We start from the raw sequence: 18,272 nt of genomic DNA on the forward strand, positions 1-18,272 counted from the left end.
CGCAAACAGTTTAGAGAACCCCACAGAAACAAAAGGAAAAGAAGTGAAGACAATCCAACAAAGGCTGGAAGAGCAAAGAAGAGTCAGTGACAAGATGGAGCTAATAGGATGAGGGGTGAGAGGGGCGAGGGGCGCAGGGGTGAATGCTGATTAGCAGGCGAGCAGAGGACAGCAAGGGGGAGGGAGGGGAGACCCTGCAGAGCCACTGCGAGGGGGCTCCTAGGACGTGGGCGTGAGAGCTGGAGAGAGGACCGGGCCAGCAGTATCCCTGACACCAGGAGACAGGATGCCGGGCCTGGGGTGGAGAGACAGGGAAGCTGGAGGGTTGAGGAAGACAAACAAACAGCAACAGCAAAATATCCACATGTGCGTGTCGTTAAGGAGAGTGCGATTGGAATTCCGTAGAACCGCGGAATAATCAAGGGGCTTAGCCCTCATCCAGGCGGCCCCTTTCTGTTCCCGGGGGGAGGACAGAGACTGAGAGCGAGGGTGAGGCGGACAGCCCAGGGCCACGCCAGCAAGCCTCTTGGGGCCTCTGCAGCAAGCTCTTTCCCTGGGGCCACCCAGCCTGCTGTTTATCTATTTATTTATCTATTTATTTATATTGAGGCACAATTGACATATAACGTTATGTTCGCTTCAGGTGTATGTACAACACAGTCGCTCAATATTTGTGTATAGTCTGAAATAATATGATGTACAGCATGGTGACCATACTTAATACAGTATTGGATATTTAAAAGTTGCTGAGAGAGTAGATCTTAAAAGTTCTCAGCGCAAGAAAAAAGCTTTGGTAACTATGGAAGGTGAGGGATGTTGACTAGACCTAGTGTGATCATTTCGCAGCATGCTCAGCCTGCTTTTAAACACCCGGTCACACTTGAACGCTGGGATACGGAAATCCGGAGGGAGCCAGAATAACGTCCGGATAGTGGGGAGGGCCAACAGGGGAGGGAAGAAACAAATGGGACAGGAAGCAAGGAGGGCAGAGCTCGGCCATGAGAGCTGGCTGGCGGGGGCAGCTGGAGGCAGTTAGGCGCCATCTTGGTCCCCGAGGCCAAATGAGGCCGGAGCAGGAAGCGGCAGGAGAGGTGGCGGGTGGGGGCAGCAGGTGAACGGCCACGCAGCAGAGATGCGGTGCCGGAGTGGGGTGGGAGAGGAAGACGGCCGCAAAGGCAGAGGGAGTGAGCCGCTAGCTTCCACCAGCGGGAGCTCCCTTGACCAACTCAGAGCATCTTCGGCCAAGGAGCGGGGACTGTGTGTCGTACTCACCCTGACCGCCATGGGGCTGTAAAAACAAACGACACGAAGGGAAGTATTTCAGGGAAACTATACTTTCGATTTATGAAATGGGTGAAAGAGTCTAATTGCCCATCTTTTCATTTAGATTATTAGTTAAATGTATATATAATCATTTACTGTTCCATTCTTTTTGGTATATATTTCTGGAAAAGTATGAAATTAGTCTGTATTTTGAGGGCCTACTTCCCCTAAAGTGCTTTATTCTGTAAAGAATTTTGTCAACAAAGGACCTGAGGACCCAGTGGTCACATCCCCCTTTGCCACCAAAATGTAATAAGTGGAGCTTACAGTTAATTTATTTGTAAATATTTATTTCTTGTCGGTCTGGATGTTGGTCTGAAGGGTTTCTTCAAGCAGTCTTGTTACTGATTTCATAGCTCTCCCAAAAATGAGCACCAGGGACTGGATTTTCGAGATTCTCTCAGATAAAATGAACCTTCTATTTCCCCCCTAATTGAGCAATTCTGTCTATGTGGTTCGGGTTTGGGTTTTATATTGTCAATAATTCTTTTCCTGTTTCCTAAAATTTGTAGAATGTCTTGTAATGTTACCAGTAGTCTTCTTCACTGGGTAGTAAATGTCGTCAATTGATCTTTTCAGAGAGACTTCAGATGAAATCTCTGGGTTATTATTCATTTTAAAACTGAAAGCTAACGAGGGGGAGAATGTTTGAGCCAGCACTGACTGGTCGGGTCGGTGCATTCAACAGAGAGTCGGTCTCCTGTGGGGCTCTGACTTACTGCGTTGCCTTTGACCAAACAGTTAACCTCTCTGTGCTTCAGTTTCTCCTGTAAAGAGGATTACTTATTTCTATTTACTTTAGAGCAATTCTCAGTTTTGGTTCTGTGAACTTGGGCAGCAAAAGTTCATCCTTGTTCTCCATAATCTATCTCCAGCTGAAATTTACCAATTCTTTTCATTATGAAATAGACATAATGACACCACCAGGCACTCAGCGTTGCCTATGATACTGTCGCCAATTGAAGCCATAGATATTTTCATAACATGCTACAGTCGTTGCAGGTATCACACAATATTGTTTCTGCTTATCCCTGCTTCAAAATCAGTGACTTGACCTGCTGCTAGATCTTGCTGTTTAACATATTAGTAAAGAAATACACATCACAATTAAAATACGTTTTGCAACTATTTTAATCTAATTGGTTTCCTTGTGATCTCGTATATTTTATTTTATACATTTAAATATATTCATCTAAGAAGGGCATGGCCATAGGCTTCCGGAAGCTGCCAGAAGGCTCCATGGTGCTAAAAAAAGGTCAGGAAGCTCTGCTTTAGAGGGATATTGAGAGGCAAAATGAACGTTTGCCAAAGGACCAGGGGCTCTCGAGGGCAAAAAAGGGGAGAAAAAGGCAAGTTCAAAGAACATTGTTATCACAATGGCGAACATCGCTGAAATAGCTATGAGTTACAAGGCTGACCCTGTGGCAACACCCTGAATTATTTGTCTTCAGAGGTCCCCATAGGAGAGTTTCTGGGCCGCTCCTCCGGAGTCTGGCCCTGCTGGCTGACGTGGACACCGTGTCCGGCCACCACCCCACGGCCACATGCAGCCCCAGTGACCCGAACGCCCCGCTGGCCACAGGAGGTCCGCGCGTGGATGCTGTGGCTCCCGTCCGGGTGCTCAGCACAACCCCCAGCACCTTCCACCTTTCGGTGACGTGCATTTGCCCGTCGTGTTCTTTGAGAGAGATGTCACTGTAAACTGTACAAGCACGTCCGACTCGCCTTGATGGCAGCGGCGGTGCTGCCCCGACTCTCGCTCTTTGCAAGGGAAACCCGTTCCACCCGGTGCGCATGCGCAGGGCTGCCTGGGGCGCTCAGAGCCTGCTTCTCCTGACACCCTGCTCCCGCTTCAGAACCCACGGGGGCGTCGGGACCGTGCTGTCCAACCGCTCCATGTCAGGGACACCCCGAGGGAGGGCGCTGGTGTTGCAGTCAGGACACCGGGGCCTTTGACCCTGGTCGCTGATGTTTCTCCAGACCCTGGTTTCTTCGTCTCCAAGGTGGAGACGATGATTGTGTTTCTGCACAAGGCTGTTGTGAGGGTGCCATGACACGGGCCGAGGAGGGGATTTGCAGACTGTGAGGGGCTGTGCCTGTGGTCGTCACCAGCGCTGCTGTCGCTAGAGCAGTGGCATGCTCAGAGGGGCCAGACTCTCACACCGGGGCTCAGTCACAGTGCTGCTGAGGATGGGGAAGCCTGCTCTGGGTGACGGTCCCGTTGTCCCACAGCTCGGGAACTGTGCCAGGCGGGGTTTGGGTTGGTCCTCTCGTCCTTGGACTGAAGACAAGGGAATTTGCTAATGGGGCAGGACTTTTCTGGACCCCTCCCTTACCGGGGTGCCAAATCAGGAGGACAGGCGCTGTTTGAGACCTCGAGCTCACTGGTAAGGTGAACCTAAGGCTCCCTGAGACTGTCCTAGAACAGCGAGAAACCCAGCTGAGATGGGCGGGAGCTCATCTGTCACCACGGCGGTCAACACTGCCCACCCGATGCCCTTCCACATGCACTGGCTCCGAGCTTCTCCCTCAGCAAATTCATCTAGAGGGAATTTGCTAAAGATGCAGCTACCAAAATTCATCTCTGCATTGCTCATAATAATAAAAAAATTGAAAATAGTCTAAATGATCTCACATAGGAGATTTAATAAGTGTGACATGTAATACATCAAATAAACACTTTGTAGCCATTACAATTTACACTGTAGAAGAATCTTGAACACGTGAAAAGAAATTCGGGATACATTGAGTGCAAAGGCCAGGTCACAGAACAGTGTGTTAGACATCTAACCCCCCCCCCCCACACGCATACACACACATGTATACACACACACACATACAGACACTGTAAACAATGATCTGAGTGATGAGGTTTGAGAAAATTTTTATTTTCTTGTTTTTAAATCTCTATTTTCCAAATACATGTATTTCCTTTTATTTATCAGGAAAAAGTATTTTTTTGTGGTTTTCATTTTGCTTTGTCTGGTTTCAAAGAATGAAACCCTGAAGAGGCTGAATCGCCCTTCTCCTTTGCAGTCTTCCTGGTCAGGGACAGACTGAGGTGGCACCGGTCACCCACCCGCCCAGGCCCTGGGCTCGCGCTGGTCTGAGCGGCAGCCCCCGAGTGTCTGGAGCGGCAGCCCCCGAATGTCTGGAGCACTGAGAGTTTGTCAACCCGACTCGCCCTGCTGCCTCCAGCGGGAGCAGGGGCAGGGGGCACCGGGATGCTCTTCCGAGGAGAGCGGGGTCGGGCGCGGGGTGATCAGCAACGTCCACCCAGTGGGCTGGAGACTGGGGAGGTCCGGTCAGCAGACAAACAACAGATCAGGACTCGAAGCCCCGCACTGACCTCTTGGTGAAGGAGAACGCAGCCGAGCCGGGCGCCTGGCTTCCTGGCCCCGCGTTGGAGGCTCTCTCCCCATGCTAGGCTGTCAGAGGAGAGGAACCACACACAGACTGGCCACAGGCACCTAATCAGACTTACATATAAAGCTCTAAAGAGATTCCTTCTCCTCAGCCCCAGCACTGTGAGGACCTAAATGAGCAAGGAAAAATTAAGTGATTTCTACTCTACTGAAAATTAGCAAAAACAGATGAAGTAATTTTACCATCTGAGTTTGTGTTTAGTTTGAAATTCAAGTAATGCCCACGCCCCATGCCCTGAGGCCATCAGAGTGCCACAGAAGCCCAAGTGGTGGTCCCGGAGGACATCCGGCTCCAGGTGTGGCCCTGGCAGGGATGGTGGAGGCCCCTGGGGGTGGGGGCTTCCCCACATTCTTACCAGGCCTCCTGCAAGACCGAGAGCCACTGAGATTGGGGCGTTCTCTGTCGCACGGCTGAGCTCACAGTCTACCTGGGGAGATGTGCCCCTCCACCCAGGTGTCCACGACGGGTGGGAGAAAGGACCACCAGGTGCCCAGTCCTTCTGACCTTCCCACTCGGTGTCTCTGCTTCTCTGTCCTCAGCACAGGAGACACCGCGACGCTCCGTGACCTCACTCATCAGATGCCCTCCCTCACTCTCACCGAAGGCCAGTGGCCAGAGAACACATTTTCCAAGTCCAGCTCTCTCGTCGGTGGAGTTTCATGTTAGCACCTCCCTACTGCCCAAGCCCGGGGTCTCCTCTGTCTCTGCTGGTCTCCACTGCTGATCTCAAAGGGCGTGGTTACCCGGGAAGTGGTGGCCCTCTCAAGAGGATGGTCAGGACCCCGGTCCTTGTCCAATGTGAGAGGGGCACAAGCTTTCACACCAAAGACCTTGTGAGGTCTCTCTCTCCATGTCTCTCCCTTTCCACGGCAAATTCTGGTTTGACAGGGCTGCCCCACCCGTTCAGACCATGGAGGGTGCTCTGCCCACAGTTGCCTCTCCCTTTAGGCCTCTCCTTCTCAGCCCCCACGAGGGGCCTTACAATATGCAGCTGTTTAATGAAATGTGCCCACTCGAGCACAAAACTGAAGGGAGTGGGGCAAGTCCCTGTGCATTCAGAAGTGTGCATCACGGATCTCCTGGGCGCTGGGCGCTCACACAGCCCACTGGCATGCCAGCTCTGGGGGCAGGGGGCGGGGTTAAACAAGAGGGGTCATGACTCGGGGACAGTTGTAAATAATCCGCCGCTGCCAACACAGCCGGGTGAGATTCCAAAAGTCAGCACAGTGCAGGCCGCCAGGGAGGTCCTGGAACTGGAGGGGCTGCATCCATCACTGCGGGGCCCTCCTGGCCCTTCCCCGTGAGTCTGCAGGGCAGCGGGAAGAAAACTTCAGAGAGAAAGTTTCTCAAGTTTGGGCACGTTGCTAACTCAGATCTAAAATATGAAGCTCGGATTTATGCAGCGAGCCTCCTTCGACAAGGCTTTATTAGAGCCTAACGGGCTAGCCGAGATGTGTGCTCCTCTGGGATCAAGGACAAGGACAGCCAGGGCTCAAGGACACAGGTGCTCAGAGCAAGGATGCAGGACAGCTCAGGAATCCTCGATACCACAGACAGACAAAGGGGCTGCCAATCTGGGCCCCACGGCCCCTCACCTGCCCACCCCTCGGTGCCAGCTGCCCAAGGGGCTCAGCCCAGGCCTGCCAGAGCTGTGGGCTCGGGTCACGTGACTGCCTTCCCCAGGAGAACAGTGTGTGTGTGGGGGGGTCTCTGGTCCCACTGCTTCCCATCCCCCGAGTAATGGGGTGACTGTGCTTACTGTGTTAGTGCATAAGCCGTGGTTTGGGAATAAATCACAGGAACTAGAGAAACTAAGGCTTTGCTGGATTTGAGACTCAGTCATCAAGTAGAAGAAAAAGCATTTCTTAAAAAAAAGTCTTATTTTGGGGACTGGCCCCATGGCTGAGTGGTTAAGTTCGCGCGCTCCACTGCAAGTGGCCCAGTGTTTCGTCGGTTCGAATCCTGGGCGCGGACACGGCACTGCTCATCAAACCACGCTGAGGCAGCGTCCCACATGCCACAACTAGAAGGACCCACAGCGAAGAACATACAACTATGTACCCAGGGGCTTTGGGGAGAAAAAGGAAAAAATAAAATCTTTAAAAAAAAAAGCATGTATTTATATATATGTATATATATATTCCTTTCTGACAGCTCAACGTATCACGCCCATTAGTATGGAAAATTGGCAGCTTTTCATCACCTTGGCTAAGGTGTTCCTTCTGAAACCAAGGCTGCTCCCCATCGCTTCTCTTTCTGCAGGACCTCGCCACAACACTAATGGGCACACACAGGAATCACTGAGCTTTCTGTGGTTTGCTAAGAGACTGGCAGACACCTACAGGCACGGGGGACCCCAGCCCATGCATGGCTGGCCCGCAGCCTTGGGGTTTTCATCTCAAAATTGGTTCAGGTTTTAGCATCCACAAAGTATACAATATGCAGCTAATTTGCAACATCTCCTCTTCACTATTTGGGGGTATTGCTTAAAAAAAAAAACCACTCAAGTGACCTTTAATCTTAGGGCATTAATATTTAATCACAGCTTTGATTGCATATAAAGGCAGTTCAAGGGTATATTTCCACCTAAAGCTCTAATAATTTAATAACACTTATTGAACCTGCATTTGTATTAGATTTCACTCTGTTTTAATACCCATGTTGCTTTAAATAGGGTCCATTTTTAATGGGGACCAAATAGTCTATTTTTTGGTTCTCTGCTTTCTTCTACAAACCACAGGGCATGAAGGTGCTTCATCAGGGCTCTTTGATGAAGAACAACAAAGCCATAAAGATCATTTTCTATCAGACAATGAAAATCACCTGATTGAAATCTTCTCTCTCTCTGTTGACAGTGGTGTCACCTCAAGGATTATCATCGCCCATTATGGGCCAATATCAGAGAATATGCTGTAGAGAAATTCTCACTTGTTCAGAAAGCAGCTTTGAAGAAAACTCTTACTGTAAAATGTCAGGAGTGCATCCTAACTCTTCATATGTCAACCTGCTCTTCAGAAAGTTAGAAATTGGCATTCATATTTTAACTTACCATTTATGGGATCTTTCTGAGTCTCAGCCATGCTTAATTAGCTGGCATTGGGCATCCAACGTTCCATGGTATAACTTGCATTCCTTAGATATTGGTTTATTAACATTCCCAAAAGTAGAAGGAAGCTACTGGAATCTTTATCGGCTCTAGGGGAAGGCATGTCTGCCTCTGAGTTGCGTCATAGATCAACCAAGCCTGCAATACAGGAACTTTCTCTCACACTGCGTTTTGACGGAACACGACTCTCTACATTCTATTTAATTGCTTACTCCATTGTACTGGGGTTCTGCTGGTGCTGTTATATTTTGGGGGATACAATTTTGACAAACAGTTCCTTGAAATCTATGTTCTATAATGAGCCATACTATAAGATTCTAATATATTTCCACTGTAACCTCATAGATTTTTGTTTTCTAGTAATTTCTTAACAGATTGAATATGTTTTATAAATATCTTGCTGTTGCGGGGTATTTTCTATGTGTGTTATAATTTAGGGTACTTTTTTCTTTCTTGAAAATCTTGAAAATCAAGATAGGTAGCATAGGAATGATATTTTTTCTTTAAGGAACTAAAGAAATTTCTAGACACTTTTTCTCTGAGAGCTCCACCCTGGAACACTCAAAGCTTTAGCTGAGTTCCCCATGTCCTGCCTTTATTTGTATCTGCATGTGTAGGTCTGTATGCATGCCTCTACGCGTCCGTGTTTCTATCTGCCCATCTGCCTCCTGTCCTGAGGCCCCAGAGAACCCGAGGGTGCGCGAGCCACATCTGATGTTGTGGACTCCGCTTCCACTCACTGTCCGGAGGATGCAAAGCCTGATTTTCCAGGTGATGGATGGCCTTACAGACAAATGAGCTGATATTAAGTTAAATTTAATCACCACCTCCTTCACGCAGGGCAGATCCTGAAGAACGAACAAAAAAAGTGAACCCTTCTCAGCAAATACATGTTTAGGGCGAAGGGGCAGCACGAGGGATGCCCAGCGAGAACAAGGTCATTTCCTGCCTCTTCTCCTAGGTAATTTAGGGGCAATAAGTTTTTACAACTTTCATATTTCAATTTCATGTATCACATTCAATTTTTTTATTTATTTAGTTCCTCACTCCAGAAGCAAATAATCTGAGGAATTTAAAAAACCTATAAAGGTGAATTAAATTATAGGCAGAAAATCATAATAAGAACACACTTGTATCTAACAGGTTTATCTTTATTGTGATGATTTACTATCATTGTTAACTGCATTTTGGTACAAACCTATGCAATAAGCCATCGAGTTCACTTTAAGATTTAAAACTAGCTTGTTTAAGATTAGCTCATAGATTTATATCAAATTTTAAAACAGGCCACAAAATCACATCCAAGAATGGCTTTTTCTCATATTCCATTAAAATCTGAATTTTAAGATTGATACATAGTTTAAAAGTTTTTATTTAGATAAGGCTATTACATATATGAATAAATGTCAACCTAAGCAAGGAAATAGGTATAAAAAATATAACCAGCTATTGACTCTCTGTTGTTTAGGGCTTGTCTTAGTAAATAAAGTATTGATTGCTCCGTGTGGGGCTTCGGCTCGGTTCCCCGCTCCACTCCTCAGTGACATGGATTCACCGGTCTTGGCATATTCTTAGCAAACAGTAATCCACATAACAAAACATGAACGGTTCATTTCAGCCAATGTGGCCTTTTCTTTACGAGAACAGGTCCACAGAGGTCTTGCGTGGAGACCCAGAGAAACCATCTCATCAAAGTACAGTTAGAAACCATCCGCCTCAAACATGCTTTCTCGCCTCATTCTTTAATCAGCATTATAGCCTCTCCTTCTTCTCCAGGAATTTTTTTGACCTAGAATTCGGTTGCTTTTCATTGACTCTGAGAAACTTTTCTCTCACACCCTAGATGTTGCTTTGTTATTCTTGGCTTTTTGGTTTTGTTTTGTTTTTGGTCAATAAACGTCATTAAAAAGGCAGGAATGTGGTTGGGAGGGATGCTAAAACAAGCAGCGGCTCCATCTCATTATTGTTCATTAGCAAAGCGGCGCAACCTAACCATGACCCAGAGGGAAGCTTCGGAGGCCTTGCAGCCTCAAGTCTATCACCCCAAGGCAATTCTAATCAGTAACTTAGGGAGCTACAAACATTATATGAGTTTAACAAGTTTGATCAGGAAAAAATTTCTGCAATGAAAAAATATGTAAGTCATGAGATATCAAAAATCTTGTAAGAGACAAGACTATGCTTACTGGGAAGTGAGGAAAAACTAAAAAGTCATATTTAGCAAAACTTTAATAGAGATTCGCCATCAGAGGCAAGACGCATGGCTCCCTCCAGTCAGACCAAAAGCGTCAACAGCCATGAAAAACAGGCATCAGTGGAAGGAAGGCACATCTCACCAGGTCCATTCAGGCCGGAAACAGGAGCCCAGAGGAGCCCAGGTCCTCTCAGATTCTACGAGGGTCCTTAGGACTATGTTTGGGAGTGTGTGAGGATCAGTGCTGAGAGTGGGGAGAGGCCTGGTGTACACTCCGGATGCCATGGCTGTGGTGGGAACCGCGTGCCCGCATCTCCACCATGTTCCCGCGAAGAAATAATACCCCTGTTTGGTGCATTTACCAAGAAAGCCTAAGTTAGGAAGATGTTTATGACTTACTATTTGAAATGCTAAATTAATCTTAAATAGATAAGTTTACATAAAGATATAGGGACTCTGATTTAAATAAGTTTACTGTGCTGCTGAACAACGGTGCTACTTATCTTAAACCCTATTCGCAGTCTGTATCAGCCGAGGTGCAGGCTCATTGGGCTATAATATGCAGGATTTACGCTACTTAACAAGCTACAGACATACCAAAAAATCACACACCTTCCCAAATAAATGACATTAACGTTTTCCCAAATAAATGACATTAACGTAAAAATCTGACTTTTAATAAGAGTGGGGGTGGGAGAGGGAGGAAAATGGAAACCTTTTCCTCTTAATTTTGGTAAATTTTCCTAAATTTAAGAATCATTTCCTCCTGAAGAGTCAGTTGAGTGGTCTAAATACTGTGCTCTCTAGGCAATTATGAAACATACGGCAAATCGTTTTGGCTCTTTGGACGAAAAATTTTTATCATCCTACCCAGTAAATTCTCACTGACAACAAGGAGAATTTATTTTTTAAAACAAGTGTAGAATATGACCTGACATTTTAAATAATTAAAGTCAGATTCCACTGAATGTAAATTTAACAGGCAACAAAGTGTGCGAGGGTCAGATTGTTTCTACGCTCCGGGACTGAGTGTGGTCAAAAGGCAACTTCCCACAAGGTCCCACCGCCCCTTCCATCTCCAGACCTACAAAAACGCCCACACAGAAGGACGGGTTAGTCAGTAGTGAACTCTACACACCAAACGTTAGCTGAGGGTCTTTAAAAAACAGAAACACAACAGGAGAGCTGGTAGCAAAATAAAACATGGTCATCGGTGCCATCTTTTAAGAATACATGATGTAATAATAAATCAACATTCTAAATGATTTGAATTCAGAGGATGTGTGTAAGAAAGGTCAATATAGTTACTGGTCGCTATAAAAGCATTCAGTATTTTTTACGTATTCAATTATATTTCAGAGATTAAAATTTTTTTTAACTTAAGGTTTCTAGAAATTTAAATTTCATTCCTGACATAAAGTGAGTTTGTTTCTTTCACTGATAGCCATATATAACTCAGAAGACATAATCTGAAATTTGTGGCAATATATTTTCTTAATTTCATGGCCAATCAAGAATTTAAGAAATCAAATCAAGTTCTCATTGAACAGAACACTATACTTGTATATGTGCACAAAATATACAGCACACATTATTAAATCCTTATTTCATTTATGAAATGTCTTCACTTTTTTCCTATTACTGAATTAAATGCTCTACTGCTAAGCCTGTTTGTATCAAAACCCACAAAGGGAATTTGTTTTACGCACTCTGCAGCTTCACCTAGAGACAGAATCCGGTTCGTCACGATGCCCAACAACAGATATTCATACAATATCATACATGAAACAACGTGGTATAAGTCAGAGATGCGAGATTTCTTCCCAGGAGGAGACACGAGGACATGGATGCGGATGACGACCTCGGGCTGGGACTCCGCTCCCCTCTAACCAGCGGACCTCACTCCTAGAGCTCAGCGTGGGGAGCAGTTTCACACAGACCTGGAAAAACAAGTCAGAGAGCATGATACTGCATTTAAGACCAGCCCACAGGACACCTACTTTCTGCAAAAAGCACATTCTTGGCACGCACATTTTAAAAACTTTTTTATCATGGAAATTTTCAAAGATGCACAAAAGTAGAAAGGTTATAACCTCCTCCCCGGAACCCAAACCCGGCCTCAATACGCTCTGCTATTCTTGTCCCATCCTCCAGGATTTTTTCCTGGAGTATTTTAAAGCAGAGCCCAGGGACTGGCTCCTTTCCCATGGCCATGAGAGCGTTTAAGGAATACTTTACCTACGGGCCCAGCACACTTGCCATTTCACCCAAGGAGCAGAGAGGCGACGAGATGCTCTCACACGAGCTACTTTGCCAGCTGGAGGCAGTTAATGCCAACCCTCGTTAGAAAGGCTATAGATTGTTTTAGTCATATGATTTATTTAAAATAGGAAATATGCTAGCCTTTGGAAGTAATTGCTTTGTATGTCAGAATTTAACACCCCGCACACTGTTGGAAAGTCTATACAAAAAGGTAGAAAATGCTTTTACTTTAAATGTGGGCTAAACATTTCCAGATACTTGATACCTTATTCCATAGGCTGCATTCAGAATGATCATGTTCAGACAAATTCATCAGTCTGATGTTTTTAAATGTTAGGATGTGGTATCAAAGTAGACGTGATATGCGTCCAGGATCTATTCATGTATTTATATTTATACCTTCACACACTCTGTCTAACGAATACCTCACAAACTAACAACATCCATTCATTCACGATCTAGAGTGACATGTCCTCCTTGAGTGGAACACAGTTATACTGTTGATCATGGCTTATATCTTATTAAGATTTTCAAACACCATTTTGACTTCAAGGCATTACAATGACAATCCGGAGAAACCTGGGTTATGCGCCACAAAACACTCCACCAGGAAAATCTAATGGACTCCCTTTTATTTTTTGCCTAGGAAAAGAAGAGCTTACATGGGAATACCCCCACCCCTGCTACTCTGTCCCACCCCAAGGACAGGGTGTGTCTGATAACTTTTATTCCATCCAGAGGACAAAGCTGAAGTGCGCCCTCAGCTCACCTGCAATCCTCCAGCCTTTCTCGGAGATGTTTTTTCACTCATTGAAAAGACGGGGCACAATGTTTACAAGAATCTCACTGATGCGTTATTTTAAAATCCAAACATAGTCATCGTAAATTTAACAGAAGATACGTTCCCTCCATTATTCCTATTTATTCGCTTGTGTGCAGGGGGTGAACGTGAGAATCTTAATATTTTAAAGAGTCATACACGTGCTAACTAACCAGATGGGGGACGCTCTCACAACGTAGACACCTATCAAAACACCACAATATATACTCTAAATATCTCACAATTTTATATGTCAATTATACCTCAACAAAGCTGGAATTTAAAAAAGTCTGTGAAAGTGCCCTCATCTGCTGTCATGTAGTTATTAAAAATAAAGTGAATGATCTACATTAAATAGAAAAAAAGCAAAATTCATATGTATATATATGCACACATACACATACCTATAAAATATAGAAAGGGACTAACTTTCCAATCAAACCTCTAGTTCTAAAAATATCTATTTTTAAAAAAATTATTTCTCTCTCTAAAAGCAATATGTGGACATTTTAACAGCCCTCAGTACAGCATCTTGCAGATCATATACACTGGGAAGGGTTATTGGTTAGTGCAGTTCCATAACCTCCAATACACAACACACACACACACACACACACACACACACAGTCATACCTCTAAAACATCACTTAAATCGCAGAGATCAATCATAGCAAAGTTACTGTCCAACGGAACGAGATAAAGTGTCACCTTTACAAAGCAGAGGATGAACGTCACACTTGCTCAGGAGACTGACTACGTTTGTGTTTTAGACCATGTCTGAGGGCATCTGGAGGTTTCGACCATGTGCAAGTCCCACCATTTACAGGGCTATCTGAAACCATCTTAATATGTTAAAACATCACTTCTCTGTTGCTGCAGGCATTAATGAGAATTTTTCTCATTGATGTGTTGCTTTAGCCTTTTCTGGCAATAATTTTTAAGTTTGATAAAACTCTCCACCTTGTTATGTGGTGTTAACTTCCTTTGACAATAGGGGGGTTTGGGGGCAGAAGTCTAGCCTCTTTTTTGGATTAACATATTCTCAGGTTTTAACTTATGAATGGTTCAGAACACCCATAAATATGTTTCACAGAGAAACACGACCTGAAGACACTCAGTCCGCTGCCCCGTGCAGCGGCACGTGGTGGCTGACTGCGTGGTGACCCTGCCTTCTCCACATCTCTGAGGTATTCATATCTATGTTTATAGCGTAAGCACTTAACCAGTGTTTAAAAAATCAAACGCTACTAAGAATTATCTAATCGTGTTTTATTATATACTAGTAACATTGTACATATCTTAGGTTTGTGCTTTATGCTTGTATTTTCTGGAAGTTAAGGTTAATTTTTACTTCCAATTATAAATATGCAGAAGAAATGAAAAGAGATAGCTGATATTATTGAAATTAAGTCAAATTGCTGCACCTGGGAAGAGAGCCTTCCCCCAGAATCTTCTTACTGGGGGCAATACTGCCGTCAAGAGCTGGTGAAGCCTCCCCAGTCCTTCCGCACTATTTGAGAACGTGGTCATGGAGCAAATTATTTGCATTTGCCATAGATGAGTATGACCAGTCCAAACCCTTTATGAGGAAAAAGTAGGAAGACAAATACTTCCAATATCATTCATCACATTTTGCCTTATATCTTAATGCATACATCTCCAAATTTGTTGAAAAACTTCAAAAGCACTTTCTTTGGGAAATTGCAGCTATGCACCTATTTATGTGAATTTCACAGATTACAACTTTACATATCCAAAACCAAGGGAAAAGCTCTCGGACTCCTGACCAGCCCTGACCACACTTCACTGAGCTCCTCTTCCCACTCCCACCAAACTGGAGTTGAAACAGAAAACAACCCGATTATCTGCTCAGACTAAGAAAACTTACTTCTTTCTTATAACTTTCCTCTTTAATAACTTGTTACGACATATTTATCTACAAATGTGCAGTAACTATTATTTTAAGGACTTTGGCACTAAATTTGATGCTGTGGATGCAGGTATATTAGACTTTTATTGTAAACAACTGCTAAATGCTAAATTTCTCAAGCTTCCACAATTGCATAATTGCAATTACTCCCCCAGCTTTAAATCATGGTCTACGTGTATATCATTCATTTTTTTTCAAAGATACCTGAAAAGAATGCACAATTTGTACTACATTACTGTAAATATATTAACAAGGCATCAAAATGATACAAGACTAGAGGTGTACGTTCAACCAAACAGATGGGAGGGTCAATGGTGGGAACATCCCCACTTTGTATACAATAAATCAAGTTCTGGCAGTTTTTTCTAGCTTCTGAGTTTGGGTGTATGTGTGTGTTTAAGAATATGAGTCAAGTATTATTTTCCACTCTCTGCCAGAAAAAAAATTTTGGGAAGTAAATATTCTGGGAAAGGAACTTGAAAAAAGAATATCCAGCACTCCTCCATAATAAACAAACAAAAAAGCTTTTAAAATTTCTTACTAAATAAAGATCCCACCTTCTGTTGGTGTAGTAACTAGGCAAGTCATAAAGACATTCTTCTCTCCTGGTCCAGGATGGAGAACCCAGTCTCTAAAAGTTCACAAAGAGTACTTTGTATCCATCCAATTCTGACAGAGCATGTGTGAATTTGTTTGAAACATGGCAGAAAGGAAGTGTAAGTAGTAACGCCACCGAACTCTGTGGTCCTGTTTGTTTGTGTTCTCTCACATGGGCTCCTTTCTGATAGAGCCGAGAACCGTTGGCTGCAGGGAGACAGCCAGGCTCGGTTTGAAAAAAAGCTGCTACAATGCTGAGGAGAGGGGCGGGGGCGGGCGCGGGCGCATGTTACATCAGACACAGTACCTGATTTTTCACTGCACAGCTTGTCAGCGAGGTAGTGTGCCTCCTGGGCGATAAGTGAGAATATTTCATCTTCATACTCCTCTATTATAGTTTCGCACTGTAGAAATAGAATAACGACATATGTGGATAGATGTGCACTCACAGGGCATCTTGTTAGGAAGGACTTACCAAAATTTTATTAGCTGAAAACATAAAATCATGTTACCAAGGTGGTTCGTTTTTATTAGCCCTTTTGGTTTAAGGACATCTTTGCACTGGATTAACCCTCTTCCCAGAATGTTAATTGCATCATTTTCCTGGGACTTGACTAACTGATTAGTCGAGTTGAAAGACGAGGGTGAGGAAGGAAGAGGGTTCTTCGTGTTTGTTTCTCTTCCTGAAATTGAAATGCAAGGAATAGGAAGAAATAGGTCTATTTACGGAGCTGAAACGTCCTAGTTTTTTGTTTCTGCTCTTTTGGAAGACTTTAAAGAACACAGCTCCTTGAAATGGTTAAACCAGTTTCTTTCAGACTTAACGTAATAATCCATTTTGTGGTTTTAAAACAGGGTCTGAAGAGTGAAAACAATTAAGCTTTCTCAGCAATCAAAACAAATGCATCTTCAATTTCACTGTGGATAACATGCTTGACAGTTACTCAGGCAAGTTTCTTTTCATACCATTTAGAGATCCATCCATAATTCACTTTGCTTCTCCCCCAAAATCTGACTTTTCAGAGAAGAAGGAGCTCAAATTACCCATGCATTTGAAAATCTTACATTCCAACTGGAGGCTGTGTCTGCGTTGGAGAACCACGAGGTTACAACTTTAGGAACTGTGAAGCTAGTGAAAGGCATTCACCAGAGACTTGTAAATCATTTCCTAAGTTCATCAAGCAAGACTCTAAAAATTTTAAATGGCACTTAAAAATATTTAAATTCCACTCTAAGGTGTTTATTTAAAACCTGTGAAATACAAGCATACTTACTCATTGCAATTCCTACTCCACAGTACTTTTAACCCTGAATTATTGCCTCTACTTTTTAATTAAAATGAAATCTTCCAAAGTCAGCTAAAGCCCTTATTTCAGGGTCTCGGCATGCCTGACATTTTGGCCAATGCATGAACTTAATACATTTTTTAAACAGCTTCTCCCATCACTTTGTCTGATTCTCCAGCGTTAAGTAAAGTGAAATATATTGCAGTACATTCTGCCAGGCACATCTTTGCAAGCCAGAGGCCAGCATTCATGTAAAATCAACATTATACTGGCAGGAAATCTGGCATTAAGCCAACTACCATACTTAAGCCTTTGTTTAACTTAGTTTGTGCTAAAATACTTGAATTAACTCAGGAAAATATTTCTTCCGTGAAGCCTTAGGGGGGAAAAAAAAAGATGATGCGCATCACCCCCCCGTCCATCATTTGGCTATAAATACTGTAAAACGACATTTATTTTAATTCGTATTTTAACCTGGGAACCACAGCCCTGATTTCCTCGTGTGGGAACCTCCTTGGCCAGAGGACCGGGGGAGACTCCTCCCCACGGCCCCACAGGAGCAGAGCAACGTGCCACCTGTGTCTTAAAGTCACTGGGATTTGTAACAGCACTTTCTAGAAAACATCACTTAACTGTCTCCACTGAGAGAAATACCACAACCCCGAGGCGTCTCAAAAGGCAAGTTACTAAAACCAGGGTTAACACTGAAAAAGCAGCGGGACAACCAAGCAAATCGGTAACATTTTAATGTTCAAAGTCGTGAAACTCAGCAACAACGGGAACAAACGGCGGAAAAAAAAAAGAGTACCAAAGCTATGTTCCGGGGGCATAAGGTTCGTCTGCGGAGGAGGGAGCTTACCGCGAATTTCAAAGGTCTGTAAGCATCAGAATAAAAATAGAATTTTTTAAATTCTTTGTATATTTTGTCTCCTTTCCTTGGAGCGAATCTCTTGAACGTCTTCTTCTTGGTCACAGGGTCTTCTTCAAGCTTGTAGTCATTCATTCGCTCACACACTTTATCCAAGAGGTCTGTTAGGAATGCCTCCGACTGCGCCAAGGGGATCTGTTAGGAACAACACGCGGGGGAAACTGGTCACAATGTTAGCATCATTTAAAAGACCGTCCAGTGAACGCATACACCACCCCGACTAACGCGAATGTGTACCCACTTCCTAACACAAAATCCATTGAATTCTATTATTTACGTAAGTTAAGAAAAAAGTGCGTATGTTTGAAAGTGGACAGAAAAACATTCAAACTGGAAACTATGCTTATACGGATAATAATATTAAAAAGTCATTGAACATGCAGAATAAGGCATTAAGCAC

The 18,272-nt window shown here is 44.1% G+C and overlaps 1 protein-coding gene across 2 annotated transcripts in view; it reads right to left on the reverse strand.

The window, feature by feature from the left end:
- Window positions 1-8,985: 8,985 nt before the first annotated feature.
- The window catches only part of CNPY1 (canopy FGF signaling regulator 1), a 66,500-nt gene continuing 57,213 nt past the window's right edge, over window positions 8,986-18,272 (reverse strand). The window contains exons 3-6 of one of the 2 annotated variants that reach the window (XR_011539653.1): window positions 17,804-18,007; window positions 15,966-16,062; window positions 11,759-11,989; window positions 8,986-10,394 (exon numbers count right to left, since the gene is read on the reverse strand). Coding sequence is in view for 1 of the 2 variants with exons in the window: in XM_070618058.1 (XP_070474159.1) it covers window positions 11,955-11,989; window positions 15,966-16,062; window positions 17,804-18,007 (336 nt within the window). In the remaining variant the exon portion in view is untranslated. Of the gene's footprint in view, window positions 11,990-15,965; window positions 16,063-17,803; window positions 18,008-18,272 lie in introns of both variants that reach the window. The other variant, XM_070618058.1, reaches the window with a different exon arrangement.

The sequence above is a fragment of the Equus przewalskii genome, chromosome 4 (genome assembly GCF_037783145.1).
Source record: "Equus przewalskii isolate Varuska chromosome 4, EquPr2, whole genome shotgun sequence".
Classification (NCBI taxonomy): Eukaryota; Metazoa; Chordata; class Mammalia; order Perissodactyla; family Equidae; genus Equus; species Equus przewalskii.